Source organism: Rhineura floridana, chromosome 3 (assembly GCF_030035675.1).
Source record: "Rhineura floridana isolate rRhiFlo1 chromosome 3, rRhiFlo1.hap2, whole genome shotgun sequence".
NCBI lineage: Eukaryota > Metazoa > Chordata > Lepidosauria > Squamata > Rhineuridae > Rhineura > Rhineura floridana.
This window is the reverse complement of record NC_084482.1, coordinates 4,622,660-4,645,914: the sequence shown is the minus strand read 5'-3', so window position 1 is coordinate 4,645,914 and position 23,255 is coordinate 4,622,660. Positions and strand designations below refer to the sequence as shown.

The following is a 23,255-nucleotide window of genomic DNA, read 5'->3' as shown; positions in this document are numbered from 1 at the left end:
TTTTTAAAGCCCGCTTCCCCACTTTAAACCAAAATCATATGTCCCCCCCCCCCAATTCCCTCTCATACCTGCTTATAGGCCAAGTGCTGAGTATGGATGAAGCGAGAGCCCTTGGCCAGAGCCCCAGCATGCTCAAGCCCAGCACCAAAAGTACCCAGGAGCTGAATGAGGTCACAGGCTGTTCCCTGGTGGGTAGACCCAGCATGAGGAGATGTTTGCCGTAACTGGTCCAGGAGGCGATGCTGCAGTCGCTGATGCTTCCATTGGCGGTACTCCTGAGGGAAGGGCAAAGGGAAATAGGGTTACAGCTAATGCAGTGTCGATTGGTAAGGGAGGGGAGCGGCAAGCAAAATTTCCTGGGAACAGCAACCTTCAAAACTGGGATTGGGATGAGTGGATTCTATTCCACCAAACCAGGGGTGGGCTCCAGGAGTCAGATTTTTATCTGGCTCCACCCTGCAGGCAAACTTTGACTGGTGGCCAGGGCAACCCACCCTGTTAATCACATGACATCACTGAAGCTGGAGATGCAAAGAACGAGCATGGGAAGGATTGCAAAAAGGGCTTTCAAATTGTCATTCACAAAACCTTCACATATGTATAAACTCTTATTGAAAATGGATATGGAGGAAGAACAAGTAAAAGAGTGTATGGTAAAGTGGGCAAAAAATTTTGGTTATAACATACAAATGGATCAATGGGAAAATATGTGGAAAAAAGGCTTGAAATTTACACTATGCTATAATCTTAAAGAAAATTTTTATAAAATGATGTACCGTTGGTATATGACTCCAGAAAAATTGTCAAAAATGTATAGTAATGTTTCTAATGTTTGTTGGAAATGTAAACAACAAGAAGGATCATTTTATCATATGTGGTGGCTGTGTAAAAAGGCAAAATCATTTTGGGCACAGATAGGTAGGAAGATGCAAAAAATTCTAAAGATAAATATTCAATCAAAACCAGAATTTTTTTTATTGGGTTTTATGGATAAACAAATAGAAAAGAAATATGGAAGAATAATATTATATATGATTACGGCAGCAAGATTATTATATGCACAAAAGTGGAAAATGGAATCAACACCAACAATGGAAGAATGGCTATTGAAATTAATGGACTTAGTAGAAATGGATAAATTGACATGTTTACTTAGAGAAAAATCGACAGATACATTTCTTAAGGAATGGAAGCCTCTCTTAGACTTTTTGTTGAAAGATCAAAATAAAATGATGATATTGGGATTTGACGATTAATTAAGACAGCCTATGGAGAAAAGGGATTCTGTATGTATATATTAAGGGACAGGTTTGATGTATATTGTATACTTATAGCTGATCTGCGACAAATCGGAAGTCAACTATTTTATTTTTTATTTTTTGTTGTGGTATTGTTATGTTTTTTTGACTTTGTTTTGTTTGTTTTTTGAAAAATTTGAATAAAAATTATTAATAAAAAAAAAAAAAAACCTTCACATATGGTTCCTTCCCACCTCCTATATTGGAGATGGAAAGGGGCCACAAAGGATGGCTTCAAAGAACAGTGCTGAGAGGGAGAAGCGGTTTCCATTCAATGAAATCTGCTTTCCCTTTCCTTGAACAAGGTGTGCTCCTACTAGCTGATGGGCAGTTGGGAGCATGCCTTGCTCCAGCAAGGAACCATCAAGAGCCCACTTTAAGCTCCTGCTTGTTCCTTTTGAAACCCTGCCCTTATCTACCCCACATCTGACATTATATATGTATGATGTCAGGTGGAGGGTGGGTGGGAGTGGCTTCCTCAAAACAGCCTCGCAAGCCAAATGGGAAAGCCTGGCAGGCCACACCTGGACTGTTCCCCACCCCCTGCACTATGCCAAGGCCAGAACATAGGGACTATGGTTAAATCCAGACTTTTGGAGCAAGATGGTGGTAGAAAGGGTGCTATCTTAGCCTACACAAGGCATCCCACACACTATGAAGAACCTCATGGAAGGAGTCACGGAAGGTCAGCATTTGAAGTGGGGTGGTGGCAGGAAGAGAGAGGATTGCCTTCTGCTTGGGGAAAACTGTGCAAGTCCCTCTGCAACAACTGGAATTCTGAGGTGTTTTCCTCATTACCTCACAACTCAAGCACTAATATAGCACTGGGAGGGAAAGGGCAAAAAAAAGCCTTCAGATGTAAAAAGCTGGGAGGAAGGAATTTCTCCCCTCTTTCTTGTCTGAAGGCAGGGGTGAGGCTTCTAAAGTTCTTTTGGCCTAAAGGAGGTTGACACCATGGGCCCCATTTCTCCCAGCTGGGCGTGTTCAGAAACCTGGCTTTCCCCTTCTGCCTACTTTGTAGGCATTTAGATCTTTGGAAAACCCTACCCAACCCTCACATAGGAAGACCTCTGTGCCCGGAAACTTTCTTCCCTTTTTTCAAGTATGTGATGGTCAGGGGAATCCCTATCCAACTCTTCAGATGAGCTCTAAAACCTTTTGGTCCTTAAACCTTTTGGAGAGAAGTCCATGGTGACCAGAAATTCCCAGACTAGGTATTTTCATAAATTATTTTATTTATTTATTAAATTTATATCCCACCCTTCTTCCCAAAGGAGCACAAGGCAAATATATCAACAAAACAATTTAACAAAAACAGGAGAGCGTTCCTTAAGGGGAGAAAGAGGGAGGAAAGTATTTCAAAGGCAACAAGATCTGCCACTGCACCTTCTGCAAGAGGTTTCCACCCTTATATTTTTGCAAAATATTTTGTACAGGCATACCCCACATTAACGTATGCAATGGGTCCAGAGCAAGTACGTAAACCGAAAATGTACTTAAAGTGAAGCAGTACAGTACGCAAGTTTGTAGTTGGGCGGTGGCGTCATGCTGTTAAGTGTCTGTTCTTGTGAAGCGAGCGTACGTAAACAGGGGAATGGTTTACGGAAAATATGTCCGTACTCGCGAGTGTCCGTAAAGTGAAGGTCCGTATAGTGGGGTACGCCTGTAGCCATTTTGAAAAATCAGGCCACAAAGGATTTCCATTTGCAATGGGCCAAGGACAAGGGGAGGACTGCCAAACACCAGGCAGTTTCTCTGAGCCACTGGTGCCTTACTAATAAATGCCTTAATACAAGACTGTTATCCTAGTCAAACCTTCCCAGGAACTTCAGACTTACTTTCTGCTAATCAAGAAGTAGCATCTCCCTCTTCCAAGGAAGAACATCAGGATTCCACTCATCCCTATGGCCTTCAAATCTTTCCATAAATCTCTCTCCAGCACCTGTGAGGCTTCTCTCAGTGGCCATGCTCTAAATGTGGAGATGAGTGTTGGGAGTAGCCATTGTCACTTCTTTGACCTGTCCTAATGCAGGCCAAGAAGAGGAGGTTCCTAACAATACAACTCCCATCTTTCTGACAGGGTAGGTGGATGGGTGAAAAAATATTCCATAACAGCTAAAGGACACAAGATGGAGCATAGCCCTGACAGTGCAGATCAGGGAGGTTAAAATTGGGGGGGGGATTTTCCTTCTATTGGAAGGGACACAGTCCTCTAATTTGCATACCCCTGCCTACCACAGCAAGTGAGAAGATAACCTGCACAACATTTGCTTTATAGCAGTGATGGGGGACCTGGGACATTCCAGATGTTGCTGCAGCCCAACTCCCATCAGTCCCAGCCAACTTGGCTAATGGTCAGGAGTGATGGGAGTGGTAGTCTAGAAACATCTGCAGGCCGCAGGTTCTCCATCCCTGCTTTAAAGAGAAGGTATATTTGACTTCGGTAGACACAGTTGTTCCTTTCATCCCAAAGGTCAAGAGAGGAGGGGAAAGACAACCCATAATGGCAGAAGGAAAACCACAGAGGAGCCCATTGCTGATGTGGTGATTGGGTCCTGGATTTAGAGTGCTACAGCCACTGTGCAGTACTCTAAATCCAGTGATGCAGCGAAAAGCATGACCTGCAAGTTGGCAAATTCCTGGTTCAAATGTCATTTCTTCCATGAACTCATCAGGTGGTCTTAGGCAAGTCACCGTTCTTCCGGACCCACAGACTCCTTGTACAATATAGGTGATAACCCACTGTCCCTCCTTAGGGGTCTGTTGGAAGGGTTAGTGAGGCAGTAGATGGGAATTAGTATAGTTGCCAATTATCATCATCACCACACCACCAGCCATTGAGTTGGGATAAACAGATTCAGTGCCACCCATTGTGCCCACCTCTGGGGTCATGCGTGATCCAAGACCCTGGCTCTTCCACTCATTCTCCCAGTCTTGGGCTGTGCTCAGCTCACCCATATTAAACTCCAACAGAGATGGCACCAAGGATGTCAGATGGGGCAGCTGGGCTGACACAGGGGGCAGGAACTTGACAAAGAACTCTTTCCTTTCTAGGGAGAAGAGGATGAGGCCGGTCACATTCACACAAACTGGTTAGCCCTAGCCCTCCCTTACAACCCTCCCTCTGGGGTGATCAAGACAAGACAAGTGTTGGGAGAGCCACTTCCATTCCCTTTCCTAAACTGGGCGGCCTAGAACTCCTGCACTTAACAGCCTCCTCTAGATTCCTAAACCAGAGACTGAGAGTTGGATGAAAATGATTCAGGTTTAAAGAAAGGCACTTAGACTATAATCCTATGTGCACTAACTTGGGGCCAAGCCCTGCTAGTTTCAACAGGATTTACTGTCACGTAAGCAGGCACAGGATTAGGTTGTAAGTCTGCATGTTCAGTTCCAGGGATAAAATATTTTTGATCTGAGGTAATAATAATATAATCATCATCATCATCAATTGGCCAAGGGCCACAGCCAAAAACAAAAACTGGGAATGGACATGCAAGAACATATGGCTAGCGGCATCCTCTGTCCAGCAATAAGATACAACGGGAACCTTTTTAGTGGCTACCCTACATTTATGGTCTCCCCCAGGAAGGCTAATAGAAAGACCCTTTCTAGTAAGGTAGACTTTGGAGCCTAAGCCTTGTCCAGGTACATGAGGGTCAGAGGAATCTCTAACTCACCTTATGTTGGGTCAGAGGGACAGACTGGGGATTCTGTTGGTGTACCACCCACACCGCTACCCAACAGACTCCCTAGCTGAGCTGATGGAGGTGGTCTCGGGTGTACTGTTGAGATCCCCCAGACTGTTGATTCTGGGGGATGTCAACATCCATGCCGAGGCCACCTTATCTGGGGTGGCTCAGGATTTCATGGTCTCCATGACAACTATGGGACTGTCTCAATATGCCATTGGCCCAACACATGTAGCAGGGCATACTCTAGATTTGGGTTTTGCAACTGGACATGGAGTTGGTGATCTGAATGGGGGGGGGGCTTACATCAGTCCCTCTGTCATGGACAGATCACTGCTTGCTGAAGTTTAGACTTACAGTGGCTTTTCCCCTCTGCAAGGGTGGGGGACCTACTAAGTTGGTCCACCCCCAGAGACTAATGGATCCAGATGGTTTCCAAAGGGCTCTGGGGCGTTTTTTGGCTGATAGGGCTGGCGCTCCTGTCGAAACCCTGGTTGAGCTGTGGAATACAGAAATGACCCGGTTGGTTGACATGATTGCTCCTGAGTGCCCTCTCCTGTGTAGAGCTCGTATGGCTCCATGGTATACCCCAGAGTTGAGAGTGATGAAACAATATCGGAGACGGCTTGAGTGCAGATGGAGACGAACTCCTAGTGGATGCAATTATACACTGGTAAGTGCCTATGGTAAGCTGTATTTAGGGGCAGTAAGGGCAGCAAAAAAACAATATTTTGCTGCCACTATCGAATCATCATTCTGCCGCCCAGCGGAGCTCCTCAGAATTGTCCGGGGGCTATTACACTCTGGCCCCAGGAACATGGTAGAACCATCTGAGGCCCACTGTAATGAATTTGCTAGGCACTTCCAGGACAAAATCTTTAGCATCCGCCAGGACTTAGACTCCAGTGTTACAGCAGGTGAATCAAGCGAGGTATCCAGAGCACAGCCTTGTCCCAATTTCTTGGATGAGTTTCAGTTGGTGCAGCTTGAGGACGTTGACAAGGTGCTTGGACAGGTTCGTGCAACCACTTCTGTGCTGGATCCTTGCCCTTCTTGGCTAATAAAAGCTAGCAGGGATGGAACTGCTGGCTGGGCCTGGGAGGTGATTAATGCCTCTCTACGAGAGGGGGTGGTCCCTGGCTGCCTGAAAGAGGCGGTAGTGAGACCACTCCTGAAGAAACCCTCCCTGGACCCAGAAAACCTTAATAACTATAGGCCGGTAGCAAATGTTCCATTCCTGGGCAAGGTCTTTGAACGAGTGGTGGCAGGCCAACTCCAGACACTCTTGGATAAGACCGATTATCTGGATCCATTTCAGTCGGGTTTCAGGCCTGGTTTTGTGCTTAACTGGTGCCTGGCTGCGACAATGGACTGGATGAGGACTAATAAACTGAGGCTCAATCCAGACAAGACTGAGATGCTGCTAGTGGGTGGTTCTTCTGACCAGATGGTGGATGTCCAACCTGTCCTGGATGGGGTTGCACTCCCCCTAAAGGAGCAGGTTCGTAGCTTGGGGGTTCTCCTAGAATCATCTCTGTCACTTGAGGTTCAGGTAGCCTCGGTGGCACGGACTGCCTTCTACCAACTTCGATTGGTGGCCCAACTATGTCCCTATCTGGACAGGGATAACCTGGCTTCAGTTGTCCATGCTCTGGTAACCTCCAAGTTAGATTACTGCAATGCACTCTACGTAGGGCTGCCTTTGAAGACGGTTCGGAAACTGCGGGCCAGCTCCAGACACTCTTGGATGAGACCGATTATCTGGATCCATTTCAGTCAGGTTTCAGGCCTGGTTTTGGCATGGAAACAGCCTTGGTCGCCCTGTATGATGACCTTTGTTGGGAGAGAGATGGGGAGTGTGACTGTGTTGATTCTTGTTGATCTCTCAGTGGCTTTCGATACCATCAACCATGGTATCCTTCTGGGGAGACTAGCTGAGTTGGGAGTGGGAGGTACTGCATTGCAGTGGTTCCGCTCCTACTTGGCAGGTCACCTCCAGAAGGTGGTGCTTGGGGAACATTGCTCGGCACCCTGGACTCTCCAGTATGGGGTTCCACAGGGGTCAGTCCTGTCCCCCATGCTGTTCAACATCTACATGAAACTGTTGGGTGCGGTCATCCGGAGCTTTGGAGTGCGTTGCCATCAGTATGCTGATGACACGCAGCTCTATTTCTCCTTTTCATCTTCTTCAGGTGAGGCTGTCAATGTGCTGAACCGGTGCCTGGCTGTGACAATGGACTGGATGAGGGCTAATAAACTGAGGCTCAATCCAGACAAGACTGAGATGCTGCTGGTGGGTGGCTCTTCTGACCAGATGGTGGATGTCCAACCTGTCCTGGATGGGGTTGCACTCTCCCTGAAGGAGCAGGTTCGTAGCATGGGGGTTCTCCGACCTAGAATCATCTCTGTCACTTGAGGCTCAGGTAGCCAGTGGCATGGAGTGCCTTCTACCAACTTCGGCTGGTGGCCCAACTACGTCCCTATCTGGACAGGGATAACCTGGCTTCAGTTTTCCATGCTCTGGTAACCTCTAAATTAGATTACTGCAATGCACTCTACGTGGGGCTGCCTTTGAAGACGGTTCGGAAACTGCAGCTTGTGCAAAATGCAGTGGCCAGACTGGTAACAGGGACCAGACGGTCCGAACATATAAAACCAATTCTGGCTTGCTTGCACTGGCTGCCTTAAGTTTCCGAGTTCGATTCAAGGTGCTGGTTTTGACCTATAAAGCCTTACACGGCTTGGAACCACAATACCTGATGGAACACCTCTCCCAATACGAACTCACCCATACACTACGTTCAAGATCAAAGGCCCTCCTCCGGGTGCCTACTCCAAGGGAAGCTCGGAGAATGGCAACAAGGGAGAGGGCCTTCTCAGTGGTGGCCCCCAAATTATGGAATGATGTTCCTGACAAGGTGCGCCTGGCGCCAACACTGTTATCTTTTTGATGCCAGGTCAAGACTTTCCTCTTCTCCCAGGCATTTTAGCATGTGTTTTAAATTGTTTTTATATTGTTTTAAATTTTTAAATTGTTTTTAAAAAGCTGTATTTTAAATTGTATTTGTTTTTAGTTACCGTAAACCACCCAGGGAGCTTTGGCTATGGGGCGGTATACAAGTATAATAAATAAATAATAAATAAACTCCTCAGATGAACTCTGAAGCCCCTTTAAAGCTTTTAGAGAGGAGTCCACGGTGACCAAAAATTCCTGGATTAGGAGGAGGTAAGAGGAGAAGGACTGAAAAAATACTTTAATGATGACAATATCTGCCATTGCACTTTCTGCAAGTGCTCTCAAATGCCACCCTTATATTTTTGGCATTGCTTCTCAATATTCTAGAAATTTCATTCCTGTAAAGAAAAAAGAAACAAAAGGGGCCTGGGGAGAAAGGGCTGAGACTCATGGTGAGAACAGAATGTGAAAAGAAGAGGTGTGCAAAGGCCACAAGCCTTCCTGAACAAACAAATCCATCTACTGATCATTGGAAGTCTCAGATGTATCAGCAGGGTCTCAAAGTAGGAACTACAAAAAAAACTGCCTGGTTATTTTCTATAGGCATACAAGTTTATTTCATAAGCAAATGGAAATTTCCAGGGCTCTGGATTCTGTTAGAGAATGTGTTGCACACTAAGCCTAAGTAAGTACATTATATGCTTCCACTGTCTACCCGACCTCTGTTTTTCTCCGCTTCCTCAGTTGTGTCTATTTTCTAAATTGCAAACCCCTTGGCAAAGGGACCTGTCCTCTCATTTTTTGGAAAGTGCCACCCACATACATGGGCGGTGCTATACAGGCAACACCATCACATGGCTGTACAACTTGTTCAATCCCAAACATTCACAAGACATGCAGAACTGACCAGAAAAGTCCATTCCAAGAGCAATGTGGACATTTTCCCAATATCCCCTTATCCTATGATTCTACAGGGCATAACTCACCTTGGGGGACCTTCCCAATAAACGGGCCTGACTCTCGAGGCAGGATCAAGGATTGAGCTTGGAATCGCTTCAGTAGGCAAGAACCCTAGCAAGGATAAAGAGGGGGAAGATTTTGAGAAGTATGAGCAAAAGGAAAGGGACTGTCAAGGGAAGGACAAATGACTGAAAAACCCCAGGAAACTGAGTGGAGAAGACACCAGGTAGCCATACGAACACATGATCCTTTTGCAAACATATCCTGCATTTCTCCACACCATGAGGACTAGGAATTTTTTTAAAGTGAAGATTCTCAGAAACAACATCTTAGTATCAGAATCTGCTTATGAAGCCATAAACCTGATGAGTGGGATCACAATGAGGTGAGTGAGGAAACACACCTGTAATAGCTGCAGGTGAGGGGTACGACAGGCAGGAGGCACCCATGGGATGGCCAGTTGCTCCTTGATGGCAGCAGCAATGGCTTTGTGAAGCACTGTCGATTTGCCTGCAAGGACAGAGAAGTTGAGAGAGATTACTACAACTCAGCCTCCCCTGGATGCCCTGGATCTGTTTCTGCTAAGCTTCCTCCATACCCACAGGCTGGTCAGCATCCTCTGAGGCATCCCGTGGAAGTTTGTCTACCAGGAAGAGGAGGAGGCGTCGGATTTCAGGCTCATTGCTGTACAAGAAGGTCTGATAGCCAACTTCACCTTGATATCTCAAGTCCTAGATGATACAAAATAAAATGTCAGCTTGAAAGTGGAGTGGCCTGCTGGGTAAAGGCTAGGAATGAGGCTCTTTAGTCTCCAGCTCTGAGACAGAGCATGTAAAACAAGGGCACTTCCAGCTGGATCTAATTTAGGGGATCAGGAGTAGTGCTTCCAGTACTCCTGAATACAATAGTTCAGATGCGCAAGGTACTTGCACTCCCAGTGATCCCCTGATGTGCCAGACAGCTGAGAGACCAGCACAGGATTATAAAAGGCCAGTTCTGCTGAATCAAGCAATTCCTAAACTGTAATGCAATGCACCAAGCTCTCAGTTACAGATGAGGAGAGGCAATTTGGCAATCGTTCATAAAGTCCAATGAATATTAAAAATATTTCTAACAGTTAAAATAATCAATTAGCAATGATGATTTAAGAAAAGACAAAAATATACACACACACATACAGAACTCAAGCCCAATCCACTGTTTCTCTCTTAGTACATGCTAACTGACTGACTGGTGATGAGCTATAAAGCAATTACCTATAAAGTCCTCGATGGTGTGGGGCTTTGGTATCACACAAGCCTGCCCAAACTCTGCCATCATCATCTGACTTTCTCCGCTATCTGTATTTAGGTGAGTGGTGATAAGGAAAGAAGCACCTTTTTGGGGTCATGGTGACCTATCTGCGAAATGCCCTTCCCAGAGAGCCTTGCCTTGTGCCAACTTTCACATCACTCCAGTGCCAGACAAACACCTTTTCATTTGTTCAGGTATTTCAACAGTTTATTTATTAAATTTATATCCCGCCCTTCCCTCCAGAAGGAGTCCAGGGCAGCAAGCAAAAAACACTAAAACCCCCTAAAAAACAGGCTTCAAAATAGATTAAAACAAAACATCTTTGCAGTTGCATTGATTATGTTTTTTTGTTCTCTCCTGAATCTTGTAGTTTGGCAAAAGCAGCAATTTTAAACATTTTATTTTTGTAGCATTTCATATGTTTGTTTTTATTCTTCATCACAGCTAAGAAGAAAACTTTAGAACAAAACAATCCAGTCAACTCCTGTCAAAAAGTTCCTTTCAGCCAACTAGTTCTGTTGCCCACACTTACTCTTCCTTTACTTTCCAAACGGCTATTTGCTTTCTTCTCTCTCCCCCTCCACTTCTCCCCCTCCCTCCACTAACTGTCACCAACTGAATTTCCCTTCCTCTGCTCTTTCCCAATATCTTATGCCTTTCACTTCTATTGCAACACATTCTAAAACCTCACAGCGACAGGCAATATGACATCACTTTAATTTGTAGGGGAGGTGAGGGTGGGTACTGCGTGTCCGGAACCTCTTTTACTTACTTATTTACACACAGAAAAACCCTAATACCTGTACAGTGAAACAGCACCTCAGGGACAAGGCTAAGCTGCATCCCTTTCTCTGATATGCTACTTATCTATGTTCAAGATTTTTTTGGGGGGGGGGGGTCAAAACATGCAAGGCAGCCTTCCTCTCTTCGCCTGAGATAATACAGTCAGGAAAAACTGTTACCATCCGATACTGCTGAACAAACAAACAGGCATGAAGTATTCTCAGGTGGCTTAATAATAATAATAAACAACATTTATGTGGCGCTTTGAAGTCTTCAAACACATTTTTGTGTTAATCTTTATAACGATCCTGTAAGACAAGCCAGTATTTTTCTCATATTTCAGAGGGTGGTGGAGCATGAACGCTGGCAGAGTGGCTTGTGTAAGACTATCTGCTGATGTCATAGCAGTGATGGTGTTTGAATGAAAGACTTTCCCATACATAGCAGTATCTTCAGGCATTAAACAAAACCAGCTTTCTGTGGTGTGTGTACATCACTCAAAGAACAAGAGCATTGTGCCTTGTCTCAGGACACCTTGTACTCTCAAGAAGCTGTTTTCTAAGTCAGGGGTGGGGAACCTCTGGCCTCCCAGGTGTTGCTGGACTACAACTCCATCGTGGACTCCTACTCGGAGGAAGGGCAGGATATAAATCAAATAATAAATAAATAAACTCCCGTCACCCCTGACTGGCCCCACTGGCCCTGCTGGATGGGACTGATGGGAGTTGGAGTCCATAACAACTGGAGTGGCACCATGTTGGCTACCCTTATTCTAAGCTATGCCCCAAGATACTTGGGCGTTAACACACACTCTCTCTCTCTCTCTACTGTCAAGGTTAATTTAGGAGGGAAGACCTTGTTTCTCTACTGTACACACAGCTCAATGCCCAATTAATTATAATTCCCAGCTCCGCTCTCAAAAAAGAAAATCACATTCAGAGAAGTCATGTTGAGGATATTACAGAGTTTCTCTTTAGGAAGCAGAATGGAGGAAGAATCCTCAGCATGTGTATGTAGGCCAGCCATTGTTACTTGCCTTGTTCACATGTGCATCAAGAAGGGGATCTTTCTTTAATAATAAAAGGAGTTCTCAAGATTGGAGCAATTACCTTTCTCTCCCTCACAGTCAGCTGCTCCAGCCACTTTTCTCTGTTCCCAACACTGTCACCAGAAGTGAGCTGGCAACAGAGACATTAAAAGAAATGTTTGTCTATCACTGTCATGTCCAGTTTTGCTGTTAGAATTTCAGTCTGTTTTTTAGGTGCAAGTTTCTTTCCCTTATGACCATTTTAAAAAATTGCTTGAAAGTGAACATTCCAAGATCAACAGAAACCAGAGCAGATGGAGGTTCTGTGCCTTGCATACCTGCTGGCCATTATTATTAGCAAAGGCAGAATAAACTATACAAAACAGTAAAAAAAGGAAACTTGCAAATGTGTAAGCAATGGAAATTCAGTAAAATAATTCTGCTTTTGTTACAGAATTTGGGTTATCTTGGAGCAGAATTATGCAAGTGCAGTCTTGCTAGTACTTCTCTCTGTGATAGACAGAGGCACCGCTGGAAGTGATAGAATGGGCCATATTTACACTCATGTAAATAAGTGAAAGAGAATTCAGTGCTGGGAAGAAAAAGCCCATCACTTTTGCCAACTGCACAACTGTTTGCATGAGCATGAACTGGGTTTCTTGTTTGAGAATCAGAAAAAAACTGGAGGATGGGAAAGCAAAACACAATTGGAGGTTACGAAGCAGCCACTTCTGGAGCCTATCACAAAATGGCCTATGTGCTTCCCACTATGAGGCCTAGAAGCTTGCTTTTCTAAAAACCAGAACTGAGATTTACAGCAATCTAGATTCTATACTACACCAGATTTCTCACAATGCCCTCAGATTCAAGAGCTGTTACAGTAAGCCATGGCAAGAGAGACTATCTTACCATAACATGAACATACACAGATGAAGAACCTGCATTGTTCAATGCATCCACACTCCAGTTCAGCTGTACCCACCTGGCAGGCTTGTGCTAGGCTCATGCCAATCCGGAAGCGAGCAGACATGCCTGGAGGCAGGATGTGGCTGAGGCCTACCCCAACAGAAGGAGTGATGACACGAAGACATCGCACAACAGATTCAACAATCAGCTCAGTGGTGAACTCACGGATGCTCTGCACTTCCTCTGGGATGTTCCTGGGGGTGGAAGGGTACAGGAATTATAATCCCCTACACTGACCCTTTTCCCATACTGCAATTGGACAGCCTACATCTTCTCCATTCTATAGAATGGAAGAACAGAATTTGGAAAAAGAAATGGATTGCCAAGTACCACACCTTCTTGCATAGTTTGTCCTTAGCCATTGTACTACCTGTCCAAATATGCAGCTTGTGGGGGACAATGGATACAGCTACCTCCTTCCCAGGGACCTGCACAACAACAGGGCATTTGAATGCCTATGGTGCCAAAAGTCTCTTCACAGTGCTTACGTAACAGTAGTGGCTAAGCTTGCAATCTATGCACGCTTATATGGAAATAAGCCCCCTGAACTCAGCAAGACTTACTTCCAAGTAAACATGTAAGCTTGTGAGCAGGGAAAACCATGGCCCAAGCTACTTCCTCTCAGCCTTAGTCTCTCCCCCACCCCTCCCAACAATATTGGCCTATCATACCCAAGTGTTACAAAGATTGCCGATATGATGTTCACCAAATTTTATTTAGAAGAGAACTTTGGAAGAATAAGGGGATGCCATGATTGATGATGGTATTTTTGAAGCTGACTTTGGCTCTATGTTTTTTAAAAATGCTTGAACCATCTGTTTTTGGATTTTATTGGAACTGTATTACGTGAGCTGCTTTGGGAGTCCTGGCTGTAACTAGAAAGCAGGTAGTAAATTGCGTCCAACTTGTGACAAGCCAAACACAGCCTGTCAGTCACATATGAGAGTCAACCAGGTGCTCAATATACACCTCCCAGTTTGGCTGCCTGCCCACAACTGCAAGAACAGGAGGCTTGTCAAACACTTGGTGGACCACCAGGTATCACTGGTGGGCTGCATCCGGCTTGGTGGGTCACAAGGTGGGCGGTCCTGCTCTAAAGGGGCTATACACATGCATCACGATTACATGTGGATTATTACTGCTATTCAGTAGGAGTCATAGAACCACCAATAAACGGCTGCAATCTCATGAATTAATCCAACCCTGATTGCTAGGCAACTGCCAATGGCTTTCTCCCACACAGCCCTTGGAAGCCTTGAAGTGCCTAGGTGGAGCCAAAGCAGGATATCAGCAAGACAGCACAACTCCCCAAATAAAAGCAAAGAGCCAGTGCAACATAGAAAAAGCCACAGGTGTGTGATCCCAATTAAGTTCTTGCCTGGGCTCCAAGAAAACCATGGCACAAAGCCCTGGGGAAAATAGCTCTCCTGGAAGATTTCAGCCCATTCCCTATACCACAGCCTTTGCGTTATCCGAGTTCTCAGCAGGGAAAATAGTTTTAATTTCTAGACACCAACTTGGGATTTTTAAGCTCATGGCCTGTGACATTTCATAAAAGACAGCAACCAGTCACTCTACACCCCCATCTCAACTCTTGCACTAAGGCACGGCTATCAGACCCTTTCCTATCCCTATCCAGCAAAGTCACTATCTGTGATGGACACCACAGCACTTTACTTCTCCCCACCCACCCACCACTATGAAACAGCATAAAGATAGCCTTACGTCCCAGAGAGGCGGAGGGAATGTATGAGGATCTTGTCCACCTCTTCCATGATGCCGGGACATCTAAGGATATGGTAACCCCTATGTTAAAAAAATAAGCAGAAGCAGCATTGCAAGGGCATCAATAATTCGGATGGTTATAGCAGCAGAGCTCCAGGAGGGGTTTTTACAAACAGCAAACTCCATGAAGTCATTGGAACAAGATTTTCTTTTCCTTCCTCCTCCACAAGAGGTTGGAGTATCAAACCCATCTTCTCACCTGCTGCACTCCAACTTGCGGATCAGGCTGGTCTTGTGAATAAGCTCTCAAATGTTAAAGATAAAGGTAAGTGTCCCCGCACTTGTAGTGCGAGGCGTTTCCGACTCTTAGGTTGACGTCTTGTGACGTTTACTAGGCAGACCGTATATATGGGGTGGGATTGCCAGTTCCTTCCCCGGCCTTTCTTTACCCCCAGCATATGCCGGGTACTCATTTTACCGACCACGGATGGATGGAAGACTGAGTGGACCTCGACCCCTTTTACCGGAGATTCGACTCCCTCCTTCTGTTGGAATCGAACTCCGGCCGTGAGCAGAGCTTCGGCTGCGTTACTGCCACTTACCACTCTGCACCACTTGCCTACAAATAAACATTTACTTGCCTGTTTGCCCACATACACCTACGTTAAGGATTTCTGGCACACAGTAGTGCAAATGTGGGTGCATGTGTGACCAAAACTCCTTTCTGCTTTAAAAGACTTCCCTGCTGTGTTGCCTGGAAGAGATTCTTACCACAGGTGATCGAGTCTGTATTAGAGATGAAGACCAGAACAAAGTTTAGCTCTCCAAATAAAGGGGATAAAGAACATACCTAGCAAAGCAAGCGTCCATCGAGTGGCCAGCCAGATCTTTCTGAGAAGCTCACTAGCCAGACTTAAAAGCAACAGGCATTCTACATTGTTCATCACCAACCCCTGCTATTCAGAGGTATACTGCCTCTGAAGCTGGCAATTCCTTTTAACTATCATGTCTTAACACCCAGTGATGCACCTCTCTCCTCCATAAGGCTGTTGAATTCTCTTTTAAAGTCATCTAAGCCAGCAGAAGTCACCCAAGCTTATAGCAAAGGCTTCCATAAGTTAATTGCACATGTTGCGTGAAATATTTTACTTAGTTCCATCCTGAATCTACTACCTGTCAGTTTAACTGGGTGACCCCAAGTTCTAAAGCCACTGTGACAGCAAAGTGCTGAACTAGGTGGGCCTTTAGCTTGAACCAACATGTTTTGCAATATGCTAGACTTAAGTTTGAGGCAGAGCTACTAAGTGATGACCTGATTTTAGAACTAATGTTAGGGTCAAGAACACATAAGGTCAAACCCTTGAACATGATTAATAAACTGCAACTTTACAATGTTCAACTGCACTACAAGACAACTAGAAGATGCATAATGGCTGCCTATAAGCCTACCAGAACCAATGTTGTAGGCGAGATTGCCACCACTACAACTTCCACTCAATTTCTTCCAGGGCACTGTCACTCACCCTCCTCCTCTGTCAGCTGAGGAGCAAACTACTGAAGTCCCACTTGATTCAGAGTGTAGGGAAGAAAGTAAAGCAACCGGACTTAGAAACGAATGGGTGGAGGGGGCTAGGAATCAACAACTCTGGCAATTTGTCTTTTTCCACTATCATTAGAGATAAGTCGTTGCAGTCTGGCAACATCGCATCACCGCCCCCGCCCCCATACTGCTAAAAAAGCCAGCAAGTATTTAAGAGTTGGGAAGAATGAGTTTTGGCACATGCACCTTTTCTATCCTGGCCAGGTTCATGATATAGCAAGCTACACTAGGCAAAAAAATGATGCAAAAAATCCTTTTTCAACTGTACAACTAGGAGTCTTCGCCAGTTTTATGGAGTGGGGGGAGCGAGTTGTTACGTGCACCAAGCCCAACCCTGATGTGTTTAATCTATGGAAGCAAGAGGAAATGGAGACATCCCAGCTGTGGGTTAAGTGACCGGGACAGACAGAGGCTACTGCCGTTTTTGAGGAGATGATTATAAGTGTTGCAGGAGATCCCGAAATTTGGAAGTCTTCTATAGAAAAAGGGAAGAGGCAACCCAAAGGCACCGGACCAAGAGGAGGGAGGGAGACAACAGCACTCACCGTTCCCTTTGCTCTGTGCTGGGCCAGACACTCAGTCACGGGACCTGCTTCAGGGAACGACGGGAAATGTAGTACGGATTCTTTTTCGTCTTGCATCTTGGGACTTGTGGTTCAGACCCTTCTCCTTCGAAGGATTTGTAGTCAAGCCCATAGAGCAAAAACAGGGGGGGAAAGAGCAACATACTCCACTGAAGACAAAACTTCTGAGGCACTTTTTTTTCCTCCTGGAAGGCGGAACTGAGGTGCCCATAAAAAAAATGGAGAAATGCAGAATTTTAGGATAATTTGCGATTAAACAGCAGTGGGGTTTTTCTTCGCACAAAAAGATAGCAGCAAAAAATAGGAACGTTCCTGCTGTTTCTAACTCGGGTCTTCTTTTATGCAAAAAAAATATTGTTTTGAATTTGTAAAAAAAAACACGAATTGTCCTGCGAATACCCGCGTTAGTTATCCCTCTGTTGTTGGGGTGTACTGTGGTTTGAAGTGAGTGGCTTACAACAGCCCTGCAATGTAGTCCACTGTTAACATTGCAGATTAGAGGTGATGCAGAGGCTGATTTGGTTTTCCAGCGCAAAATCTCCCGTACTAACAAAATACAACAAACACTATAGGTTGCAGTAAAGTTCAAATGTCCCTACATTCAGGGTATCGTCTGAAGCTATATGAGACCACCATCTTGGTGAAGTGATCTGTTTACTGCTTTGCTGGAAGACTGTCGTCTAAATGTTGAACAAGTCTTTAAAAAATACGTTTTTCACATGAAATAAGTCTTGCATTAAAAAGACCACAAACTCCTCTTTGCATGTAAATCCAGGATTTATCTCCTGATGTCTATGACGATGGAGGGGGGAGAGAGCTTCCAAACTGTACTCGAAAGTCGGAAATCTATGAGTCCATTTATCCTAACAACTATAGATCAGGTATGCCCCACACTCTCCAACCCAGCGAGAGCAGAGAGCATGTTGGGGGTTGTAGTCTTGCAGCCCCCTTCTGATGGCGGAGAGCGGAGGGAATTGAAGGCATGCAATTAGAGGCAACTGTCTCGTAGCAATCCATCCTCGATCGGCCTTAAGCTGACCTATCTCCAACACCTACCATTTTAGGGTTGCAATTCTCCACCATTTTCAAGCGGAAAAAAATAAAAAACAACATAACTAACACCAAAAAGGGGGTACTGTAAGTAATTCCAATAATTGTGTATACAAATATAATTAAACAGGCTAATTTTGCCTAACAATCAACCCAAGTCAAACAATTACATAAGAGTCTGAGGAGAAAGGGAAAAAGTCAGGACAGTTTAAAAACAGCAAAGTCTGCCATGATATTTTAATGTCTGAAATATCCAAATAGCCCCACTCGCAACTAATGAATATGGGCCCGATCCACCAGAACCTTTCCCTGTTGAGGCTCCTTTAAATGAATACAGCCATATTGCAGACCTTCCATTAAATAGGACTTCAGCAGGAGAAGTCCCAGGTGGATTGTGTCCCATGGGTCAGATCCGCTTCAGGCCAAGGCTGGGGCCTTCCTGTGTTAGGAATCATGATTTGTAGCATGCACAGCCAGCTGTGTCAAGATGCTGGGAGTTGTACCTCTGTGAAAAGGGTCAGATGACATTTATAACCCAGATGGCTGTACTAGATGTGAAATGGCTAGGATCAGTTGGTGCCATGTTAAGGAATACATATTGCATTGAAAGAGGATATTTTCACCAGGTTCAGCTTTTCTCATCCTTGCAAGATGAGCTGTACCTTCTAAAATGCCCTCATGGTACAGGAGACCCATCCTTTACACCTGCTTTATTAAAGACTGGGTAAAACCAAAGTCCATACCACTGTAACTGGAAGAGGAAGGAGTATATGTGATAACTTAATGGAAAAGAAAAAAAGATATCAGAACATATTTATTTATGTCCCACCCTTCCTCCCAGAAGGAGCCTTCTAAGGCTACAATCCTAATCCTACATGCAAGGGACATGGAATAGACATGCTTAGGATTGCATCCTTAATCAGCAATCTTAACCCTTCCCAGACCTAAGATCCCATCTTTATCACCAATATGCAATATAGATCCCATTTTTAATTTTTTTGCAATATACGTTTTTCTACTTTTCACTCTAAGATGTCCAGATACATAGGCTAATAGGGCTCCTGTACATCTCATCATTTTGTGAAAGAGGGCATTTTATCAAGTGCAATTTGCCATGTAGAGGTGAGAAATCAGCACTTCCTCAAATTCTCTCTTTTAACGAAATAATTTCAAGTAAAGGAAGCTTTCTTTTTTTCTTTCTGCATTTAGTCACCCTCTCCCCTCCACCTCAGTTTTCCTCTCATGTTTTTATATATCTTTTTCATTCTCTCTCTGTCTTTTTAATCAAACAAAGAAAAATTGTAGTGATGTTAGTGGTGCAGACCACATCAGGTTGGGGTGTGACTCATTTGTGAATTCTGACATCCCAGGGAAAGATCAAGGCTTTAAATTTTCTGAGGTCAAAAGAAAATATGGCTGGTGTAGAGCAAACATCTCTTATAGTTGTAAAGTCTGTGTCAATTATTTACATTTGCTTGCCTACTATTTTCCTCCTCCCCCTTTGTTGACAGCAAGCATTAAAAAAAATCAACCCAGTCTCAAATGTTTGGCAATAACAATGGTAAATATGAATAATGTTATCAACTTGCAAATTAATATTGCCAATTGCTGTCCTTCCTGGAAGATGTCACAAACAACCTTAGGGCGCACGCTGGAGTGAAAAAGCTGGGACAATTCTTCCCAGCATGCCATGAAGTAAGTGAGGAAGATAATGTGTTGGGAACAACCATCTGAACATCCCACCCTATCATACATCGCAGAAAGCTACACAAAATGGGTCATTGAGCTGGCAGTGATCTGTGTCAGTGAAGGTTTGGAGGTATGTCAAGTAGGTCTGTCTGGTCTGATGGAAGAAGGGAAACTGCTGCTATCATAAAAGACCTGGTGTTGTCTGTCTATTTCTGGTCACAGAGGAATAGATCATTTACAAGAGTTCATTCACTCCACTCAGGTGGAGTGTGTTGGATTAGAACAAGGCTATTCCCATTTCACTCATATAATTTATATTACCCATTTTGGGGCCTAGGTGCCTGGCTGTTCTGGCTGGGATGCCCCCATCTCTCCCCAGTAAGTGACCTAACCAGCTGTGAGAGCTGACTCTTCCTTGCCTCCCGCACTGCCCTTTAAAGTAGGCAATCTGCCTTAATCCTCAACCGAGCAAAGGAATGAAGCAGGGAGAGCGACAGAGAGCGACAGAGAGAGAGAGAGAGAGAGAGAGAGAGAGAGAGAGAGAGAGAGAAGCAGACAGGAGAGCAGGGGCTTAAATTCCTATGACAGCAAGCACTGCTGTGAAAGTAAGGAGTACATATATGGGGGCTTGGAAGGCTCTGCCTCTGCCCTCCCATGAGAGCGCCTGGGGCTAACTTGGCCCTTCCTCCTCATCCAGGGAGAAAAGCCAAAAGAATGGGAGGTCCCCCCTTGCAAGATGGAGAGATAGTTGAGCTAAAGTAGTAGCATCTTTTGGAGATTTACACATCTGCCCTCTCACCCTGCTCCTCCAACCAGCAAGATGTCAGAGTCAGAGTGCAATAGAAGATGTGAGTGACCCTATGCTGGTGTGTTTGGTTATAAAGGCAGAGGAATGAGCCATTTGGAAGTGGGGAGGAGTCCTACAGTGCAATCCTATGCATGTTTATTCAGAAGTCAGTCTTGCTGAAAGGGGCTTATTGAGCGAGTGTGTTTGGGACTGCAACTTTAGGAATGCATTCAGAAGATACTAAGGGATAAGAGAGTGGTAAGTAGGGGGTTGCGAAATAAGTAGGCTTGTAGAATATGGTTAGTAGAAGATGGGCGATCTAGAGTCCTGCTATTAAAAGCATCAGGCAACACCTTTGCCTTACGGTGGTTCTCAAAGATGGACGTGGAGTGCAGCTGAAGCTAGGATAGGTTGATATAAGAGGTAGGAGGCTTCGGCATAGTCCAAGATTGGAGCAGCAACTGAAGCAAGAAAGAAGTGTATGGCTTCGATGCCGCATTCAAATTGGAATGAGGGGTGGTTGATGTACAACTGGGACTGAAGGTGGAAATGGATAAGTGTGGAGTGCTGAGGCCAAACCCAACCTAGAGGTGCAAGGCAAACATCTGAGGTTTTATTTCAGCCTGAGTTCACAGAGACCTCAGTCTTGTTTTCCACATTGGAGCATGCTCTGTTATACATTTTTGTTAACAAACCATTGTGTGTTTTTCAGAACCTTACAGGTGTTTTTTTTTTTTAAGGGAGGATTAATTTCTACTCTGCACCTTTTCTATGAAACAGGGCAGTTTGTCTAAAGGCTATAACCCCCCTTCTCCTCACTCCCCTACTCTGCAGCTGACATTCCTGAGGCACCACGTTCAGCCACCAAGGCTTTTGTGGAGGCAACAGGCCAGGCCCTGGCATGAACACTTACCAATGGGGGCTCAGTTACGATGGGCTCTACAGGCAGCAGTGCCCAGAAGAAGCGTCTCCAACACAACAAGCATAAGACCCAGGGCACCAGTGTTCTAATCCAACACACTCCACCTGAGTGGAGTGAATGAACTCTTGTAAATGATCTAATAGTAAAATAAATAAAGTAAAAAGAAAACCTTTTTGTATTGCCTTTATTTAGCAAAAAGATACATAGTTACACGAATTTAGCCTTACGTGCTTTCATGTTTGCGAACTTATGAATTAGTTCACTAATGTTTAATTGGGAACACACATCATTTTCCATTGCAATCATAGCTAGGTTTACAAGTCTATCTTGTGAAATACTTGACTGTAAATAATTTTTATTTTTAATCTAGAAAAAGATCTCTCGCCACTTGCCACGCTCACTGGAAGTGTCAGCAAAATTCTTAGTGCAATACTCATATTTGGGAATGACAGTTGATTGGTCTGAATGAATTTTAGAGTTTCGTAAGGATTATGAAATTGACACAATTTAATGGCTTCGCTTTTGTTGCCATCCTTTTTTTGTTTTGCAAGCCAGAGAGCTTTTTTTTATTCCATTGTAGAAGGGTATTTACCAATTTTTTTAAAAAAAAACTTGATGTCTGAATTCGTCTATGATGCAAATAACTTAAAAATTCAATAGTCAAAACACACAACCACACATTGTTGAAAGTCGGCCCTTTTGCTCTCTCATTGTCGCAGATGCCGCACCATAGTCATTCAGAGTTACAAAAAACACTCGATTGTCACCTATTAAAATGAATGTGAAGCTTCAGCAGTTTCTGAGCAACCAAACTAGTTTAACTGACCAATTAAGTAGATCTGGACTGGGTTAGTAATAGGGCCAAAAATCTGCTAAATTTTAAAGTACTTTAATTAACTGAGCAAATGGAAGAGAAGCGACATCCACACCTAGACCCTCAAACAACCCAGTCCTATGTAGGAGTACTCAGAAGTAAATCCCACTGTGTTCAATGGAGCTTACTCCTAGGAAAGTGATTTCTCCATAAGCATGCATAGGATTGTGTAGTTGCAGCGCAATCTAAAGCAAGTCCCACTGTGCTCAAAGGGGCATATGTGATGTTCCTGCTTATATTGTAAATATGGTAAAGTGCTGGTTATATAGAAGATATATGGTAAGTGGAGTGAAAGAGGAGGGGGAGTACATGAGCAGTAGAATGCTGAAGGATTGGCTGAGCGTTTGAATGGCTGGGAGTATAAATGGAAGAATGACAGTTGAATCTGGGTGGAGGTTTGGTGGTGAATTGAGGTGGTGGCTGTGAGGTGGTGTTTGGAGGTTGTTGTTGTTGAGAGTGAGGCGGAGTTCTGAGGCAATCAGTAAGAAGTCAAGTACATAACAGAATATAGATGAAACCATACGCTTGTGAAACATTCCTTAAGTAATCTTGTTATTTCTGATTCTTAATAAATATTTCTTGATTAAATAAAAGCCTGATTCCTTCAGCTGGGATACACATACCACGGGAATAGCAAAGTAACCAAGGCTGAACAGTTTGTATCGAATGGTGGCAGCGGCGGATCGGAGGAAAGTGTATCCAGTCCCACAGAGAAACCCAGGGCTGTATGCTTCAGAGTCAAGGGGCTGCAGGGGGGTTTACAAATTACCTATACCCATAGACACAAGGTATCGAGATAGCCTGGCAGAGACTAAGGCACAGTCTAAAGGTTATAAGAGATACAGAGTGTTGGGTAGTAAGGCCTAGCAGTGGGATCTTTTGAGATCGGTGCTAGTGCTGTAATGGGTAAGAATAAACCTGACGTTCCTGTCTGCTGGTAGCCACAAAGTGAGAGCTTCACAGGTGGTGCCAGGGAAGGACGTCACAGCATACTCTCAAGTAAGTGTATATAGGATTGCAGTAAATCTCACTTAACACAATGGGACTTA

The 23,255-nt window shown here is 44.5% G+C and overlaps 1 protein-coding gene and 1 long non-coding RNA gene across 3 annotated transcripts in view; one reads left to right on the top strand and one right to left on the bottom strand.

The window, feature by feature from the left end:
* Window positions 1–16,948, bottom strand: part of CCDC22 (coiled-coil domain containing 22) — a 33,738-nt gene extending 16,790 nt beyond the window's left edge. Inside the window, exons 1-8 of one of the 2 annotated variants that reach the window (XM_061613984.1) lie at window positions 16,846–16,948; window positions 14,701–14,781; window positions 12,992–13,169; window positions 9,505–9,637; window positions 9,310–9,416; window positions 8,933–9,017; window positions 4,179–4,348; window positions 69–275 (exon numbers count right to left, since the gene is read on the bottom strand). In XM_061613984.1, the coding sequence (XP_061469968.1) occupies window positions 69–275; window positions 4,179–4,348; window positions 8,933–9,017; window positions 9,310–9,416; window positions 9,505–9,637; window positions 12,992–13,169; window positions 14,701–14,750 (930 nt within the window). In that variant the 5' untranslated portion in view covers window positions 14,751–14,781; window positions 16,846–16,948. Of the gene's footprint in view, window positions 1–68; window positions 276–4,178; window positions 4,349–8,932; window positions 9,018–9,309; window positions 9,417–9,504; window positions 9,638–12,991; window positions 13,170–14,700; window positions 14,782–16,223; window positions 16,806–16,845 lie in introns of those variants that run through there. The other variant, XM_061613985.1, reaches the window with a different exon arrangement.
* LOC133379205 (uncharacterized) lies at window positions 16,500–21,422 on the top strand. Its single transcript, XR_009761136.1, has 3 exons — window positions 16,500–18,021; window positions 19,559–19,753; window positions 21,245–21,422. It is a non-coding gene; the product is annotated as an uncharacterized LOC133379205 (long non-coding RNA).
* The last annotated feature ends 1,833 nt before the right edge of the window (window positions 21,423–23,255 follow it).